Source organism: Falco punctatus (assembly GCF_963210335.1).
Source record: "Falco punctatus genome assembly, chromosome: 12".
NCBI lineage: Eukaryota > Metazoa > Chordata > Aves > Falconiformes > Falconidae > Falco > Falco punctatus.
In genome coordinates, this window is record NC_137592.1 from 22,548,347 (window position 1) to 22,568,745 (window position 20,399).

Below are 20,399 nucleotides of genomic sequence, written 5' to 3' on the forward strand. Positions count from 1 at the left end.
AATACTCAGCCACGCTAAGTAACTTTTATCTATATTAAAATTATTTCTATGCTTTAGTCTACGTGGGTGGAGAAGGGTAAAAAAATCAAAGTAATGCATTTTCTTCTGTTGGGATAAACAAGCTGGTGTGGGTGGTTGTGCCAGAGAGAAAACCCTTTCTTAATATTAACTTTCTATTACTCATCTGAAAATAGCTTCATAAAAGCCAAATGTGCCTTTTTTTAAAAAGGATTAAAATGCTCTAAAACCAAATTTTATTTTAATTCACCATCAACCTTGTTAACTGTATTTTTCATCTGATCAGAATAGCTTTACCATTTATGGAAAGACTTTATGAACACTCTACAGATTTTGAAAAGTCAGAATTTTTTTCTTTTATATTTAAGGCAGAGTATTTTATGGGTCACTGAGAAAAAAAATCTTTCAAAAAAAATTCAAGTGGATCTACTCGAAGTGTGATAAAACAAACAAAATATCAATCCTGTTTCTGGATTAATGAATGAAGTGCTTAACTGCAATTTCAGGACAACCAGAACTTGTTTTTATCACATCTTTTTTCCAATACTGACAAATAATTGGAATGTCTTTCGTTGACATAGTTTTCCATACTTAGAAAGCACATTGTGAAACAGATAGAATTCTGATTTTATAAATACAGTCTGTACAAATTTAATTTCTAATTCAGTAATCAGAACGCAAATGACCATTAAGTATCTAGTGACCAGTGTGGGAAAACCTGTAAATCTACAATGGCACATAACAGGAAATACTCTCTTACTGAAAATACTTCAAGGCAGTTATGGTTTTAGTATCAGCTTCATAAAAGAATCATATTCTTCCATTTTAAGAGGAATTGTAATTCAAAATTCACCCTTACTAGCTCTCCCATCAATTTATTTTATTGACGGTTATTCATACCTGTTGATCACTAGGTTACTTTTAATGGGATTTACTAGTGAATGACCTACCAGAATTTCAACAACTTAATATTCCTTTGGGGAAATACACTTCCTGTTCTGCATGGTATACTAAGTTATTTCTTTATAACAATTGTACAGACATTATACTATAGCATTTAAATGTATGAAAAGTTGCTCATTATTCATAGCAGGAGAAGGCATTGCAAACAAGCGATGAATTAATCAGATCGGTTTGGAAGGGATTAGTCATTTAAGAGCACTTTAAAGAAGCATTTCACTACTTACCCACATATATTAGTCTAAATTACAGTTAAAATTTACATGAAAATGTATCATGTACCTAATATGAGCAACAGAACAGTTCTGTTGTCTGTATTGGGTATATGTGGCAAGGATTTGGTGGGGGGGGGGGGCTTCTGTGAGAAGGCACCAGAAGCTGTCCCTATGTTGGACAGAGCCACTTCTAGTTGGCTTCAAGATGGACCCACTGCTGGCCAACACTGAGCCAATGAGCGATGTTAGTGGCACCCCGCGATAAAATATTTACGAAAGGGTAAAAGCACTGCACAACAGCAGCCAAGAGAAGTAAGAATATGTGAGAACAACAACTTTGCAGCCCCCCAGGTCAGTGCAGGATGGGGGGCAGGAGGTGCTCCAGGCACGGGAGCAGAGATTCCCCAGGCAGCCCATGGTGAGGCAGGCTGTCCCCCTGCAGCTCATGGAGGCCCATGGTGGAGCACATGTCCACCCTGCACCCCTCTGAGGGGTGTCCATGCAGAAGCACATCTTCTGGCAGGGCCTGTGGCCCTGCAGGGGACCCACACTGGAGCAGTCTGTTGCTGAAGGACTGCACCCTGTGGAAAGGACCCATGCTGGAGCAGTTAGTGAAGAGCTGCTGCCTGTCGGAGGAACTGACATTGAGGAAGTTTGTGAAGGATTGTTTCCTGTGAGAGGAACACCATGGTGGAGCACGGGGAGAGTATGAAGAGGAAGGAGTAGCATAGGCCAAGCGTTAGGAACTGACTGCAACCCCCATTCCCCAACTCCCTACACTGCTCAGGGGGAGGAGGTAGAAGAGTTGGGAGAGAATTTGAGCCTAGGAAGAAGGGAAGGGTGGGGAGAAGGTGTTTTTTTAGATTTGTTCTTATTTGTCATTATCCTACTCTAATTGGTAATAAATTAAATTAATTTCCCTAAGTCAAGTTCATTTTCCCCATGATGGTAATTGGTGAGTGAGTGATCTCCTTGTCCTTATGTTGACCCACAAGCTTTTCATCTTATTTTGCTCCCGCTGATTTGTTGAGAAGGGGGAGTGATAGAGGAGCTTGGTGGGCCAAGGTCAACCCACTACATTGTCTTAGAACCTCTTTGTTAATTATGTCTTGTATTGCACATATATATCCCCACTATGTAAACTATTTGCCTGTAGTCAGATCTTCCTCTGTGTAACTAAGGCTCAAGGCCATATAGATCTAAATAGAACAGAAATAACTTTAAAATTTAAAAGTTTTGGAAACTAAACTTTAAGATGATGTCTCTGAAAGGTAACTGAGTTGCTCTGGGCTGAACATTTACAGTCACCGTAGAAATACGTATGTTAAATGCTTGCAGTTGGTCAAATCCTCTCCCAGTCTGGGTATTAAGGCTTTACCTGAAGGGGTCCAACAAGCTGCAGGACAGATGGAAGAAATCCAAAGGCACACTCACCACGGAGCATGGGGTTTCAACTCATTGACAGTCACATCACTTAAATTGTCCATAGCAGACACGCAAACCTAACAACACGCAGATACCTCAGAGCATTTTCAGTCCAGTGTATAAAGATGATTTGCACAAAAATCTGTGAGCTACATACACAGTTATCTGTTAGAGACAGATAAAATTTAAGTAAGCTGTCCGAGGCCAGAGAGATGATGCAAAAATGCGATATTAAATTTACCAATGAAGAAACAGAATAAAGTATATTTTGCTTACATTGGCATGGAGAAACAGGGAATATAACAACATTCCACTACCTCAACAACTGCTTTTAAAAGGCAGCATGGGAAAGAACAGACTACTTAAGTGTTCATTTGCTTTTGAAAGTTTTTTTTTTAAATTACAGCTTTGCCTCCTGGCCAGCTAATATGGCATAACTCCCAAGCCACAGACCCATCCAGACATCTCAGTCATGTCCAGTGTCCTGGGTTTGCTGTGCTGTAAGATGCATGCCAGCCAAGCATCAAACCCCTCTTTCCACAGGACTTGTGGGCTTGTTTTGGTGAGTACAAACACAGCTGAAAGAATGGTCAAACTGATAGCCTGTTCTGAAATCCATTACCAAATGGGCTAATATTCTAAAATTAAAACCCTTCCCTCTTCTCGTTTTAAGAAAGCTTTGCTAAAATCTTCCAGCAATTCAGCCTTCCATATCAGAAAGAATTTTGGGATACTGTTTTGAACCTATATCATGAAAAAGAACTGAAAAGCTTGTCATGTGGAAAGGCAGAATACAAGGCCATGGATTGCCTCTCTGAAAACAACCTGCTGCCAAGCCCCTCGAGATTTAAAATCGAGGCTTGACACTCCTAGCTGAAAATGTTTGATCTGAAAGAAGTTCTCTCTCTCGTTAGAGCTTACAGCACAGAAAGAAGAAAGGTGAAGCTAATGCTGAAAAGAAAAGCACAATTATATTTTAAAATTGCTTTTGGAAAGAGTTGGTGGGAGCCCTGTCCACTAGCACAGTTGGAATGGCATAGAATAAGCACACCACTACATGTACAAAAGCAAGTAATCTTACACCAGCAGGGAGACAGACTACTCTGCTGCAGTCACTGCTCTCTCAAGAAATATGTTCTGGCTAGAAGCTTTGGCTTTAAATCACTAAATCATGCTTGCTTTGTAAAAATGCAGCATGTTCTTTGCCATTTCTTTCAGTCTTCCAAAATCTTACAAAATGCATCCTACTGCATTCCTTCTTTTATTCCAGGACACAATTCTCAGCTTCTGGAAAAGCTATTTGTGTTTTCTGTCATGATACTCCAAAGCATTCAAAATTAGTCATTTAATCTCTATCCAGGCTAAAATGGCTTACTAGAGAAATCTCAGCTTAATAAATTATGTATAAGAATTCTCTCTTTTATGCAGCATGTGCGATCATTTGAGCTATAACATCATTTACGGCTGCAGCAGAATGAACTGAGCAAATACACTGTGGTACAACCCAGTGTAAGTTAATATTGGTCACAAAGCTCATACACATGGAAAGGAGCAGCTGCCAAAAACAGGATGCTCGCAAGTGCTGCCAAAGGCTTTTCACATTCTTAAAGAAGGTGCCAGCAAACTTACACCTCATCACAAGCAAAAGCCAATGGACAAGTAGCTACCATCCGAGCTTCTCTCTTCTTACGCTTCTCCTAACTCACAGCTATGAAGTCCAGGCTGGAAACCCAGAAGTGTTTCAATATTCGTTGGGGAAAACCAGACCTCCATCCAGCCTGTGAATCCTGCTGCCCTCCAAACCTGTGATATTTCCTTTCATCTAGCAGACCCTCCATACGGGTGAGTTTGTCACTTGACCATCGCACATACCCACGGTGTCTACACTCTGGTTCCTCTCTGAGATCCCCAAAACGCAGATAAACATCAAGTTAACCTGCTTTAATTTCTCAACATTGTTAGAGCAGGAAGTGTTCTGAGAAATGCTCTGTCAGCTTCCTTTCAGCTGCAAAGCCCTTGAGTCTGACATACAGCCACCTGCAGCCACAGACTGCAGTTGTAGTTTCTTAAGATGTTGGAGAGAGAGATGCAGCAGCTGATTCTCCCCCTGCTTGCAGTTAGATGAGAATTTCAATGACTGGCATCAGGAAGAATTAATTAAAGCTCTCCTTTCCCTTCCCCTTTAGGAAAAATAAAAAGTTTTCTAAGTCTGTGCTCCAGCCAGAGTTAACTAGACAGCTAATGCCTCCTTCAGGAGGGATTTCAGTCACTTGAGGAAACTGCTTGGGGAGTCACCTGACAGTTGAGCCGAGAATTTTAGGAAAGAGGATATTTCACCAGTGCTTGTCGAGCAAGTGAGTGAAAGGGAACTGTTTTCACAGCACAGGTACAGACAGCCATGGCATGCCAGGGGCAGAGCACTGGAAGCATCTCCCTCAGCCACAAAGCCTTCAGACATCACAGGCAGTAGCATTTCATAACCGCAGCCCTGTTCTAGGGTGGGCATAAAGGGGACACACAGACAGAAGCGCCCTGCCCTCCCAGCTCAGCTCAAAGCACATCCAAGACCGGTAGGAAAAGCAGAAAAGGAATGAAGGGAAGATGCTTTTTACTGGGCCTAAAGCCAGCTCTAGGGTTAGCTAAGGTCAAGGCCAATTGGTTTTGGTAACGTACAACACACCTGCCTGCCTGGTTATTTCTGTCACAGTCATTAGCAAATGGATCCAGACCCCAGTAAGTCTGAGGGACACCTGTAAAGTCAGCACCGCTCACTGGCACCAAAGGGCTGGGACAGGGAGTCCAATCTCCATGAGGGAAAGGATCACCGGAGGAGACCCAGCAGCCAAGGAATAGGTGAACATGGCAAAAGAGTGGACCAATGCTAAAGCTCACTTCAGGTGAGCAAACTTGGCTAGAAAGCACCTTGCACTATGCAATGAGAGTACAAGGGCTGAGGGAAGGCATACACACCCCGGAGCTGGGGACACCTTAGAGGAATAACCAAGTCTAAAAATACACCCATGAGATCCTTCAGGCGAAAAAATCCCCAAAGCTGCTTCTTCACGTATTTTGAATCTGTACGAATATATTTGGGATGTATATACAGTATCTATGCCCCAAATAGTTGAACACTTTTGGAGCCAGAGATGAAACTGTTTATTGAAATGAAAAGTGTAATTCTGGTATTTATATTCCAAAGGATATGCAATACATCACAAACATAACTCACAGAAGGTACTGGTTCATCTGAATTCTACAAAATTCCATTTGCAGAAATAGACCAGGAGAAGTGTTAGAAGCGACAGGCTGGGGAGCTATTTCTATAAAAGTTTCACAGTGATATAAACCAGATTAAATTCCAAACTCTGAAAAGTTGCCTTTTAATGTGCATTACCTCAAATCTAAAAGTATCGTACCTTCTATGCACTTCCAAAAGCATATATATTATTTACATTATTTAACATTTGCATTCTGATTGCAATCATCCTTCTTTCAATAAAATAAATAAAATTACAGTCTGTTAACCTAGAACCATCAAACTCTCACTTCCATTACCAATTAATGCCACTTTTCTCCTGACTGCAACTCAATTAAAGTCCAATTATTTGAATAACTGCATGGAAATTGCTATCATAAAATGTACCTTTTTATTAGGAACGTTTAGTGCAGAAAATTGACAGCCTACAAATTACAACACTCTGGTTAAAAAGAGTTTTGTAACCTGGGCTGGGAAAAGCTATGCCAATGAACATGGAGGGAAAGAGTGTCACTTCTGGAGTAGGCATTTGATTCTAAAGTTGGGACTTTTGGCTCAGAGCAGATCCAAAATTATGCAATCCTGCTAGTGTTACTGTGAGCTTTAAGAGAGTTGGTCCTTATATGCCTCAAAGTTTGTTATTTCTACTGATGTTAAAAAAAAATAGTAGTTATATATTCTTAGAACATCTTACCACATTGCCCACAGTTTTATTTTAAAATATGCCAGTCAGTGATACTGATGCTTTAAGTGATCTCAATACCAAATTATTTCATTTCTTTTACTTATTACATTAATTAACACCAGGTAAGTAGCTGGGTTTTAAACTCAGTTTTTAACAGGACATCTGTCAATCTTCTGCAGGAACTCACTATCGTTTGAAAAAAATATCCTATGAGGAAATCCTCAAGCATAAATCTGCTTCTTGGTTTTTAATTACATCAATATCCTACCAGAGCTTTGATTTATTTGACCAAAGTGTGGACAGCACATTCTTCTTTGCAGAATACTGAAAAGCTGAATTCTTTGATATTGATGACATATGCAGATAGAAATCACCACCACACTATCTTAATTTCAGCATGCCAACTCTGGGTACAAAAAATAATGTAAAAAACATATATATACTCTAGGCTTGAAGTCTAACAAAACAGACTTCAAAGATGATTTTTTTTTTATTTTTTCAGGTGTAATTATCTATGACTGACTTAGCACCTAGAAGTTACCATGGTAGAACATTAGGAACAGAAAAAAATCCCCTATCAAACATATTTTTTCAGCCAATCTCAACTATCTTTATATCATAATATTTTAAAGCAAGTATAGGTGTTCCAATGTATTATTATTATTGTCTTCCACATTACATCACAAAAACATAACAACTGAATTATACCTACCATAGTTTTAATAAATTTCTACAGAGGTGGTGCACTGACAATTACACAGAGAATTTAAAGTGGAATATTAGGTTATGAATATTTGCATTGGACAGAATAATGGACTGGCATGCAGGAAGAAATTAAGAGCCAAAAACCCCCAAGGATAAAGAAAATGGAAACATTATAGATAAGCAAAGCAATTCCAAAATGTCATTGATACTAAAATAAATAACTCATGATAGAATCAATCATGTTCATATTACTTTTCCATTGTGATTACTGTTATTGACTCTTTTTGACTCTTGTTCCATCTGTTAAGATTTCATACCTTTCCTTCTACTTTCCCTGTAACTTCAGGCAATACTCCTAACTTCTCTTTAGCTCCTTTACAAACCACTGTTGCAGAAAGTGGTGAACATTGTTTATCACAAGTGCATGACGGTTTGCAAATATGATGGAATATGTTCACTTCATAGAAATGTAAAATACTTTCACAAATACAGAGTCCAGCTCCCTATAAAACTAGCACTGGAATAAATATGGCGTTTAGAGTCTACAAGCTAGCAGCATCCCTTAGCAAGCTCTAAGAAACCTTCTTATACGAAAGGCTATGAAGAATTCCAGAATTCAAGCAATCCATTTTTTTCATACAGACAGTCTTTAAAAGTGTTCATTTGTAAGGTGTATGTTAAAATCAAAGCTACTTACCCTTTTTCTCAAGTTGTAAGTCAAAATGAGATTTCTGGAGAAGGAGTGTGAAAAGGCTGTATAGAACTCCAGCACTTTCTGCAGGGCGTCTCTCTTAATCACATGAAGATCACAGTAAGTCAAAGCCCTCACATTAGCACAGGACTGGGCAAGGGTAGACTCCTTCCAGAACACATCACCAAAAACGTCTCCTTTGCCTAGAGAAAAACAGCAGCACTGCTTTCAATAACAGTACTATTTCCACCAAAAATATAAAAGAACATACATATCGTCTATTTTATGTGGTCAGAAAAAAGTTCTGTCTGGTAAAAAAAAAACTTCAAAATATTTCATTGATAACCTTCTCCACTATCCTTTTGTTAATTACCACAGCCCAGCAAAACTGCATCAGAATAAACTGCAATCAAAAAGTGTTTCATGTGACAAGTCCCCTTCAAGTATCAGTAAAGGTTTTCTGCTAAAAATCAAGAAAGGAAGATCATTCTAGGTTCGTGTTCTCTTCTGTTCCCTTTCAAAGAGATTAATTAACAGGAACTGCTTTTTCCTTTTATTTTAACTGGCACGCAAAGGACTGATTTGTCTCTTACATCTATGTTGTTGAGTTTTCTTAATCTAGCTAACAATTACCCACTACTGTGTCAATAAAACCATTTTGTATAATACGTCAGTACAGTTACAGGCTGTAACAAAATGCTATTATACATCAGTATTAAAGTAAGTTTTCTGTAGTTCACTAGATCATCACCAGAAAAGTCTGTCTTTACAACAGTACAAAAGAGCAGATCTCACAACTCTGGTGGCTCTAATGCTTTTCAGCTGGTAAGAGTCTCAACAGAAATCTTTCTGTAGTTGTGCATGTATGCTCACATATAATACAGCAGAGGTTTAGGGTAACAATGTAATCCAAAACAAGAAGAGTACAGGTTAGTTATCAGCAAGATAATATTGACAAGGCAAGAATATTTAGCTGTTAAACCCTGGAAGAAAGAAAGCATGGCCATTTCCTTACAACCTTCCCATGTGCCTGTCTCTATGAGCTTGGGGCAGCCAGTGAAATCCCTGCTGAGGAATACTGCCGAGGGCATCTGCAACAGTCTGGACACTACAACGCAGGACAAGTATTATAAATCTGCCTGAGGAGCAGCCCCCAGTCTGAATTTCACTGGTTATACCCCAGCTCCAGCTGGACACAAAAGGGAGTGTTTAGGAGAGAGTTACTATCTTCTTTACAGTAATGGTCTTTTTCTTTTTTCCTCACGTTTTCCAATATATAATGCTAACAAGATAATAATATTCAGTTGCTACCTTGATAAAAAAAAAAAAAACAAACTTCACTGTTCTTGTTTTAAATGGTATTTTCCTCTTAACCTACGTCTGTTGTGTTATATCACCACCGCACATCAATTTTCAGACAAACAACGAAATAGATTCACCATGTCTATCAAGTTGTGGTAGGGATGGACCAGATGGTCCCTAGACTTATAAGTGATACTTTGCCCATAGCAATTCTTAAAGCCAAAGCATTAATCAACATATACATTAGTTTATTGACTTCACCTAGGTCCTTTTAGATTTCATTCCCTAAATAAATAGTCATGTATGAAAGTCTATACGAAATCAAGAGAACTATCACAAGTAGAGATCAATAAAACTTCTAAATTAAAGCCAGAACTCCCATCTCAGCCCTTGAGCTGTGCTTCCACCATTATGTAATCTCGCCCATTAGATAAGCATTTTGTCTTTGAGGAGAAGCTATCATCCTGCTGGTAAACTACGCTGCAGTGCACTAAGCTGTAGTTGACACCGATGTGCTCCCAGTCTTCCACAAAAGCCCTGTGCAGTCCACCTGCCAGTGACCAGTTTAGACCCTGAACACTTTGAAGGAGCATAGACTATATTTCCATTTAAAATACATACATACACTGAAACCAACTGTTCCGTAAGCACATTTTTTCCCCCACAAAGTTAGGCAAAGGCACCATAATGATACCCTTTCTTCCACCTCTAGTCTCTTTACATACGACAGTGCCGACAACCAGAAATACTGTAAAGGCTGCATATCAGTAAGCACGGTGGCAGTCCAATAGCCCAGTGCAGTAAGCAACTTTTCATTTTAATGGCAATGACTTTTTACATTTTCAATTATTTAAACATACGCTTTTTCAGTAGATACATTAAAAATGGCCTAAGAAAAAAGTTTCCATGCACTTAAAATAGACCATCATCTCCAAAGGCTTTTAGACAAACACAATATATATTCAAAAATTGAGTGAAACAATTTTTATGCACCATAAAAACTGATATGCTTCACTGGGTAAAAATGGATTGTTTGCCTTTGGAATAAATATGCTTTTGCTCGCAATCTTCCAGGCAATTAGCTAAACAACTGTTTTAATTAACGCTCTGGAATCTATCAAGCATTGAAATGTGCCATCACTGATGAGCAACAGTTAGAGCTGGTAGTCCAAGCATAAGCGAGAGGAATTGTAGCTTGTTTCTAAGCGTATTTCTTAACATGTCCAGGCAAATTTCCCTACCTTAAAATGACAATAATTATTTTACTGCCCCACAGTAACATGAAGAACAATTAGTACAATGCAAGTACAAACAGCATGGTGCTGCTTTGCCTAAATATGAAATGACATACAGCAGAAGTCAGTTACATCTTACTCTTTTTAAAATTTAATTCTGCTTTTCACACAACCTAGAAAGACACAACTGTGTCCTTCACCTGTGGCAGCAACAGCAACCTCAGTGTCCCCTTGCTATTTCTAACTCCTGAAAAATTCCCCCTCCTGCAGTTTCCTGCCACCACAAGGAGCCACTTCCCTTTGGTGGCAAGAGCCACATGAAGGACAAAAGCAACGCATGACCCAACAAGTCAGATCACAGAAGCCTCAATTTTTAAGAAACAGATCAGGCTAAAAAACAAGTTGTACTGTTTGCTATCATTAACAATTTCCTTGAAGTCAATCGAGTTAACAGCCAGTGACTTAGTCGAAAAATCAATGCTACATTACAGTCTGATTTGCAAAGAAAGGCACACGTGCAAGCATCCCACTGCTTTGTTCGTCAAGTGCATTTTCTAAATGATGCATACCAAAAGTAACAATCTAAATTGTCAGATTCTAAAAAAACTTGTGTTTGACATTCAAAGAAAAATAGGGGGGGGGGAAAAGGAGCAGTAGGAAATCTTTACAGCAAGCAGGAATTAAAATTCCTCGCAGGAGTATCTACACTGGATTAGAACAGCTGTCCTCTTACACAGAATATGGAACTGCATACCATCTCCCTTCGTTTGTACGTTCTCCATAAAGTAAGGTCCATCACTCAGGAAAAAGGAAAAAAAAAAAAGGGGGGGGGGGGGGGGGAAGGAGAGCGGATTAAGTAGGTGTTGTATCAAAAACATCTGTAACTGGAAAGCAAGAAGAGTAAACTGAGACTTTTAAGTGTGTCAGAAAGTAGTTGGCAAAGTCTAATGGCTGCATTAGAGAACCTGAATTAAAAGCCTCTTTTACATGGAACTCCAGGCCTTATATATTTCACCTCACCTCTGAAGAATGATTTAAAAAGCTAGAGAAATGCAGATGGCCATTTGTTTGTCAGTACTTTGCATTTCTCATTCCCAGCTTGCTGAATTCCAGACATTTGCCAGGAACACTATCTGTCATTCACACTTAAAGTGGATGATCTAAGCTTTTACCATCAATCATTCATATTCCCTGCTGGATTTGGGGGCTGAGGACCTCTTCCACCATCAGCTCAGTATACACTGGAAAGCCAAATAGTTTTCTGGTTTTTATGTTTGCTTGTTAGTTTTAATTATAATAACAAGTCCCCAAACCCTGATATATTTAAACACTGAAGAATTATTTTATAAACCAGCACCTTCTGTTTCCATATTTATTCTTTACTAATTTTTTCTCCACATCAAATTTGCTATTCATCTTCTAAATAAGAGTATTTCTGTTACTGTTGCAAATTCAGCCTGAGTCAGACAACAGGTCAAGCCACATCTAGTCTGTCTCCAGAAAGCAGCACCGGTAATGAAGATCTGATTATTGCAACTTAGCCAAGTGTTTTGCTGATTCTATTCAAGAAAAGAACCACGCTCCCACATCACAGCTGTATTGCCTAGATGTGCCTACCAGAACAACCCTTAGTCTTCTGTTCCTACAAACACGAAGAGCCCTCAGACAGGAGATATTCCACCTTACTCTGAAAAACTATGACTCTGTGGAATATTTTGACTGATGCCCTACTTAGTTTGCTTTTGGGTTCTGGGTGTCTGGGAGTCATGGTGCAGTTTTGGTGTGATAGCTGCTGCGTGAGAAGATAAGGCTATGGACTCACATGCTGAAGGTCTTCCAAGTCAGTCATGGACTTTGATGGGATTCACATGAATCCATGGATTTTCAGTACATGAGAAAAAATATTAATGTTCAAATCATTCTCAAATCAATAGTAATTAGTTGTTACAGCAGCCAACACCAGAATCTAGCTCAGGTCCCTTCCAGATCTGTCTTCATCTGCATGTTTGAACTATAGAACTGCGATCTAACATAGTCTCAGCAGATCCAAAGATAAGCTAAAACGACCAAACACTGCTTGATGGTACCTCAGCAGCATTGTAGCATTAAGCCTATCTTGGAAATCAGGTGTTAGCAAATACTGTTATCTGTGATGCTGATCCACAGCAGCTGCTGCACCTGCACAATGACTTTCCCGGCACAGCTCCCTGGAACACCCACGCTGGCCTATGTCCTTGGCATTTGTTCCCCACCTCCAAGCGGTGAGAGACACCGACCACTGTAAAGGCAAACACAGATTCTCTGTGTGTCAGTCTCTATTCTAGCGATTGCTCAGTTAAAATGCTGCTGAAATTTAAAAACAAACAACAAACTTGGCCTGAATTTTCTCCTGCCCTCCCAACAGACTTGAACAGAATCAAGAGGATCTGAAGTTAGTCCATGACACAGGGTCCTACAATTGTATTCAACCATCATCCCACTAAAGACAATGTATTTACCCCTAGTGTTCAAAGCCAGTGATGTCAGACTCTGGTCAAACTCTGTAATGACATGTCTACTTGGCTTCAACTGAAAATCTTTTCCTCATCTCCTCCCTATCTGAGTAAGGCATGCAATTAAATTTCCCCATTTTACAGAGAGAATAAAGATTCAGGGGAAGTAGAGGCACCAGAGCAAAAATAATTTTTCCTCTTGGTGCATTGTTTCAAAGCAACAAATATCTGCCAGCCAGAAAAAAACAGATCTACCATTTGGCATCAAGGTAGAGTATTCAGCATCCACCCCACAGATAAACTGCACAACTTGACAGCCACTGGATAGCCTGTAGTTTGGTCCTCCAACACAGTGCAGCTGGCAGGAGATGATGCATGGAAGTGATTTGCTGCTTTGGATTTTCTTAAGATTTCTCAAGTGCAAACTGAGACACTTAATGAGAAGCGAATGACCAACTGCCCTGCAAAGAATACACCATTTTTTGTTACTAAGAGGTTTTAATCACTATTTTCCTCTCATAAGATAAAGGAAAGGATAAGGAAAAAAGCCAGAGTATCAGTGCCACAGAAACCGAAAGAAGTGTTACAGTGATAATAAACTGAAGTTGCACTTCCAGTGATTTGCCTGGTGCACAAATAGAAACACAGTGTGCCTGTTCATGTTTTAAAACACAGCTTGGCAATGATTTTCAGACAGTTTACTACACAACTGCATCAATTTTCTCTCTTGAAGCACATATACTGTACAGACAAAATAAAAACATTTGTTTTAGAGCACAGAATGAGTAGCAATCACATGAATTAGTTGAATTAGTTACAGCTAAGATTTCTATTATTATTACTATCATTATTAATGTGTTTATTTGTCTCTTTGTATAAAGCATGGATTATATTTCACTACTTGACTTACTGAGATGAGTTTTAAAATGTCATCTGGGCCATACCAGGCTTATTCACAAAAACCTAGAAGGCTTCGCCAGAATCTGATTCATGTATCTTTATTTCCTTTTTTTTTTAAATGGTTACTGTAAAAAAATGTTGCGAATATCTGGCCAGTTTGTACAAACTCAGAAGACACAGAAGCTGCCGGCTAAAATAACTAGAGTCACAAATGTATTTGGATTTATTTGCATTGGTTAAGTAACAGGAAAAACACAGCTCAATCAGTGTTGTCATTTCATGGACAATGCTAGTTCTCTGATCAAAACAAAAAAAACAACTATGAGAGGCTCAAACTGCAATATCCTCAGAGTTATTTCCCTGATGACTTAGAAATGGGCTTTATGTTACAGCTATTGCTTGAAGCTTACATTAAAGCTCCAAAATTTGATTTGTTTATTTCAGAAAAAGGATTCACAAGAGTTTAAAACAGTATATTTTACCTTCTGAAATATATAAAGTAAATATTTTTAAAACCTCACAAAGTTCATAGCTATAGCATATTTCGTTTTATTTAATATTTCTAGCAACTTCTTGAGGATAATTTAACAATGTTTCAGAAACCTTTCTCTGGAAAAAAAACTTAATTTGAAACTTGGAGAAAACAAAGAGAAATAAGTGTTCCATGAAGACTCAGGTTTTGGATTGTTTTTTAACCTGGCTTTTCAGTGAAAAAAAATTATTCTTCTTTCTCCAAACATTCTGAGAGAAACAAAACCCTACCCAAAACAAAAATGAAAATTAATTCAGTGGTTCACCTGCCAGAAATCAGGGCCTTTATAGAAATCCAACTTCTTTGTTGAATTATAATTTCTACCTCATCACACACACACATAGATGTGATGGGCAAGCCTTCTTGACACTGCCTGAGATATCAAGGAACATGCTGGAACTGAGATCCTCACCACCACCACATCTCAGTTTCAGCTGCCAGTGCATCACGGATCAGTGCTGCCAGTAGCCTGCCAGACATTACCATCTTTCAAGGGGACTTTTTCTACGTGGTGGTGTCAGACTACTTCAAAGCACATTATGCAAAGCTGCATAAATTCACAATGATAAAACATGAAACCACAGGAAAAAACATCAACTAATTTGAAGTGCCAAGAAGTTCACTACTGAGGCCTCTATTTGCAGGGAATCACCCTCTTCCCCAGTTATTTCAGCAAGTCATTAATCAAGTTTTTTAAAAATCTGTTTCTTCAATACCCTTTACAGTCTTAGACCATCTAAAGATAGCAATGGACAGGGGCTTTGGTGATTCCTACTTTTAATGCTCTACCAGAAGTTAGACATAGAACAAGTGATGTCTGGCTCAAAATAGGCAACGTCTCATGTCAACCCACACTACATTTTCTAGATGTCTGGAGCACAGAAAGAAGCAATACTCTCTGTCCAAAAATGCTATTTGGAATAAACCTATATTTCTCAATAAAATTTTAGTGCTGCTTCTACATCCACTGTGAAATTAAAATTTTGTATTAATGTAGACATTTTTGTGCCATTGTTTTTTAAAAAGTGTAGCTGGATCTCCATTTCTAATACTTTAGCTAATAGCGTGCTTGGACACATATTGATGAAATCAAACTTTTTAAATTGTTCCTTTAGTTGATGTTCTGATGTTCACTGAATCACTTCATAGAAACATGCAACTTGTCCGACTTGCCTATATATGTCAACCTGAAAAAAAAAAGAGCTTTGAACTATAAAGAGGAAAAGTACAACAGAGGTACTGATACAGCTGGATTTTGATTTCAATCATTCCTTTTTCAAAGCACTGCTGGTCACGTTACCATCTTATTCAATAGCACAAACTATGCTGTGATGTTAGATACCATCTTTGAAAATAGTAAGAAAACTCTAACACCATCCATAATCCTGCAATCACTTCTTAAGCCTAAGAACACAGCAGCTTGGCATTTTTAACACAGGGAGGTGTACCTAAATGTAAAACTCAGGTGTAAAACAAAGCAGAGAAGTAATGGACTTTTTCAGACTCTGCATTAAATAACAACAGGTCCCAAAACACACAATTAAATTCTGAAAATGGGATTGCACACAAAGCAGTTTGCTTCAGGGAAACCTGAGTTAGCTCAGGTACTGGGGACAATCTAAAGATAGCAACCAGGGCTCAGCACAGTTAACTTATCCGACACCTTCAAGTATGCTGAGAAGCAATCTTCACACCATTGCATGGAAGATGCAATGCTTTTCCACTGAGAAGGTCTAAGACAGATGATACTTCTCCACTGCTGTCTTCCCTCCTCTAAAATAAACCATCCCTGTGGTGCAGTTGCCCTTGCAGTCCGCACTGTCCTATCTGGATGCAAATCTGTCTCACCAAAATCTGAATCAAACCTCTTGTGTCTATATCTGAATGAAATGCTTATGGCTAAATGAGTAAGCTAAAGCAATTGTAAAGAAAACAAGCAATTATTCTTATAACGTTCCTTTAAGACCGCAATTAGATCAAATTAAATCAGCAGGAATTTCTCCACACAAAGCAAATGGAGCATTTAATATCCTGCTGAAACAAAACATGGCACACCGAACCCTCCTCCTACAATATCATGTTAAAACCACAGTCTCTAATCTTGTCAATGTTATAGCTTTGTAAATAATGATAAAAGATCTATATTTCAGGGACATCCAGATTTCGCTTCTTCAACTCATGTGTGATCTTAAAAGTAAATATATGTGCATCCTTTGCACACACACACCCCTGAGGAAAAAAAAAAAGAAAAAAGGAAAAAAAAAAGTGTTATATTCCACTTTCCCCTGATGGTGAAGGCGGCAACCAGATCTAGACTATAAATTCCCCTTCTTGACATTCGTTACTGCATACTTTCATACTTCTATCATATCTATATTCTGTTATTTCTCTTCAGCATTGATAGCAGCAAAGGTATAGCAACAGCAGACTGTCCTTGTGAAGGGAAATGCTTTTCCTTGCTCACAATAAATTACACCCTTGATTTCCCTTCCTATCTCATTCATTTTACCTGCCCCCTTTGTGGAGTCAGGAGCCGGACTCAAGGATTCTCATGGGTTGCTTCCAACTCAGGATATTCTATGATTCTGTGATTAACACTCTTTGCTAAACCAACAGTAAATAAAAAAAGTTTACTCTTTTGAAAGTTTTTAGCTCAAAAAAGAATAGCAGGAACATAATAAACGCAGAACAGCTGGGATACAACACTTGGGAAAACTTCTTTCCTTTTGAGATAAACTGTTCTGGGGGATAGAGGGGTGTTGATTTTTCTTTTTAAGTAAACCTTCTAGCAAACGTTATTTTTCTCATCCATTGCTCAGTTCTGAAGATTGCAGTGTTTTTCAAGGCTTTGGTTTTTAATTGCTAAATAAAGGCTTAAAGGCTCCCAGTCTCTAATGAAATCTGCAAGAATAACCTTCAGTCTTACCATCCATACACACAGGGCCCCCTTGCAGGGATCATCAAGATCAGTTCAGCAACGCTGAACAATTCACGTAAGTGAAGATCTGCTGCTCAATCCGGCCCTCTGGAAGCCATTAGTTGACAAATTTTGCAGAAGTCTGAAAATGTAAGATGAGACGCATCTTTCCCCACTGCTATCTAGAAAAAAAAAGCCTGTCACCCTAATTTCAAGGGTCATCTTCTTCTCTCTAGCTTTTTACTGGAATGTTTTCCTAAATTTCAAAGATTACCCTGATTTTAATCAGAAAGACTTGGAATCAACCAGTGTCCAAGAATCACTTGCTTCCTTCAGATGTCCTAGAGAAGAGGGATTTTCTGTTCAATCTTGGAGTACAATTATATCAGTCATATCTAACTTAGAATTCATTTAAGATCAAAAATCATTCTCAGCCATTCAGATATTTATACATACACTTTAACACACTATAAATCCTTTTCTAAGAAGGTCTCCTATCCAGTCCTTCTGTGTATTTCTAGAAAATATCAATGAAAAGTTAATTTTGCTACTATGCCATTATTTTCTATAATTTTAATTAAATTATCCATGCACACACAATTGGAGACATAATGCAAGAACTCTAGCCCTTCCTCTAGCAATAGTGAGGAGAGATTAGAAAGGTCCAGACTAAAAGGCTGGAGGACCAAGTACCCTGTTAGCCCCAGCAACAGCATATTATCTGCTCATCTGGACTTCTAACATTAGCTTCTTGATTACCACAGTTCCAAATAATCACATTCTCACACTGCACTAAAGAAATTAATACCTTCATAGTATGAAAAAAAATATAAAAAGTGCATTTTAAGGCGGTTTAGGTCTTCAAGCTTCCCTAAAATAAGAAACCACTAGCTGTTCAGGCTTATTTCATGCTTCTACTATAATCCTTTTTGCCCTGCATATTTCAAAGCAAGCTGCAGCCAGACCTTATGGGCCCTGCCTGGAACAATTTAATTCAGGAGGAATCTTTTAAGAAGATATTTGTTAAATTAAAATGTAGCAAATCTCACCTGAGTGTATGTAAATTTTAACTTTTCAAAGACCTGCAATAAGGGCAGGTTTTCAGATGGCAAGTGGCTCAGTCTGAAAGGTCTGCTCCGAAGCAGAGAAACTAGAGCTGCTAAATGAAGTGCACATAAATGGTTGATTGCTCTGATGACAACCAGTGACAAAACCCATTTTCTCTAACCACATTTGGATAAATGGGTAAGTTTTTAAGCAAGAGTAGTTCAAAGAGATATATGAGTCTCAGATGGATAAAGCAGCATCAGCCCAAATGGGAAGTTAAGCTTAGAAAGCTTAGAAAAGTTAAAAGCAAAGACAAGTTGAAAACAGTCTCTTAATGGAAGTCCTGCATGACCTGTGCTTTGCTCAGTTCTCTTCAGGGCAGGGACTATGTGATTTGTCTCTATCTTCCACAAAGTGCCAAGTGTACATCAGCACTTCACCCTACGCAGTAAGAGTGGTGTAAAGGGAAGAACAGTGAACTACAGAAAACAGAATTGTATTTCATCCAAGCAGCTTCCCACTAGCTAATCTTCACTTCTGTATAATCCTACTCTCATACTTACACATGAACATAGAAAACCATAGCAGTATAGTGGCTTTTCTTGCTATGTCTTACTTTTCTCACACATTTGTATTAGAATGAATCACAAGTAAATAAAATACCTGGCTTAAAAATAATTTTCTACTTTTTTGGTTTGGTTTGGATATCAAATCCAAAGATTGTGTTGCATGCACATCAGTAATTTCCTTATTTCAGCAGAAATTTTGGATAGAATTCAAAACCACTTCTTTCATCCCAACAGATGAAACTTCATACAAAATGTATCCGTTTTCTTTAAATTTTTACTGTAAACACTGCAAAGAACTTTTTTCTTAAACTCACTCATTTTTGTGTTTGTCTCCAAGTCAAAGTAATAGGGAAGGCAATCTTAGGGGACACAAAAAAATGTACAGTTTTTCACTGCTGGCGAGTGTGCAATTTCTTTCAACTCAGTACTTGTATTAATCCAAGTCAATCAAAGTCAGTGCTTTGTTAAAAGAACGTAAGCCTGAACTGAGAACGTACCTGTCTCTTGGGTATTACATGAAACTGATCTGGACTGGTATTATGCAACTGCACACAATACACTCCAAATTCCAGGGCTGCACAATGCATTTTTATATACCAATCTGCAAGGCTGAATGACTTCAGAACTTGAAAATGTTTCATATGAATTGGATTCTTGAAGGATTAAGTGCCGTTTGCCTTTGGTTTATGTAATGCTGTACAGCAGTCAGACTAATTTAGACATGCTTTTTATTTCTCTGTCGTAAGGAAGATACAGGCTACACTGCAAATCGTGAAGGCTGCTTTATTAAGTGACAGCTAAAGGTGAGCAAATAATTCACCTTGAATAATTTATGCACTTATTCTTCATTTTTATTTCAAGAATGTCTGAGAGAAAATTACAATCTCTTCGACACACCTGTTAAGAAAAATTACCCTACAGAATTCCTCACATGGTTTGCTGTTACATGCCTGATGTTCATAGCTATGTTTAGTTGTGATTAGTAAACAAAACTTACAGCATAGGCTGTTCTGGCTGAGCGATCAGCAACAATCACGTTTCTTGTACAATGCAGATGTTATTTTTGTTCTTGAAGTGCTGTTTTATCTGTGTATTTTTATCAAGAACTTTACAATTTTAGGTGAACATCAAATTAAAAAAAAAAAATCATTGCTCTTCTACAGATAAGAAAACTGACAGTACAAAGAACTTAGGGAGGAAATCTCCCACAGCACCCTTCAGTAACATGGTGGTTACATTATGCAATGCTGAGGGAGAAGTCCAACTGATTTAGAAGAGTGAAAAAGTTAATAAACCACATCATTTCTTATCAGGATACAGAAATCTTCAGCAGAAGGCTTCACAGCCTGGGGGAAGAAGATACAGTGTGTGGAAGGAAAGGGATTCCTTAGTCCAGAAAATGAATACACAAAAATGTGTATTCATTTGATACATATCCAAAATGAAATCT

The 20,399-nt window shown here is 38.3% G+C and overlaps 1 protein-coding gene across 2 annotated transcripts in view; it reads right to left on the bottom strand.

Annotated features, from left to right (window-relative positions):
• The window catches only part of KCNH1 (potassium voltage-gated channel subfamily H member 1), a 210,184-nt gene that overhangs the window by 80,201 nt on the left and 109,584 nt on the right, over window positions 1–20,399 (bottom strand). For both annotated transcript variants that reach the window (XM_080407942.1, XM_080407943.1), the window contains one exon: window positions 7,962–8,158. In XM_080407942.1, coding sequence (XP_080264068.1) covers window positions 7,962–8,158 — 197 coding nt within the window. The remainder of the gene's footprint in view (window positions 1–7,961; window positions 8,159–20,399) is intronic.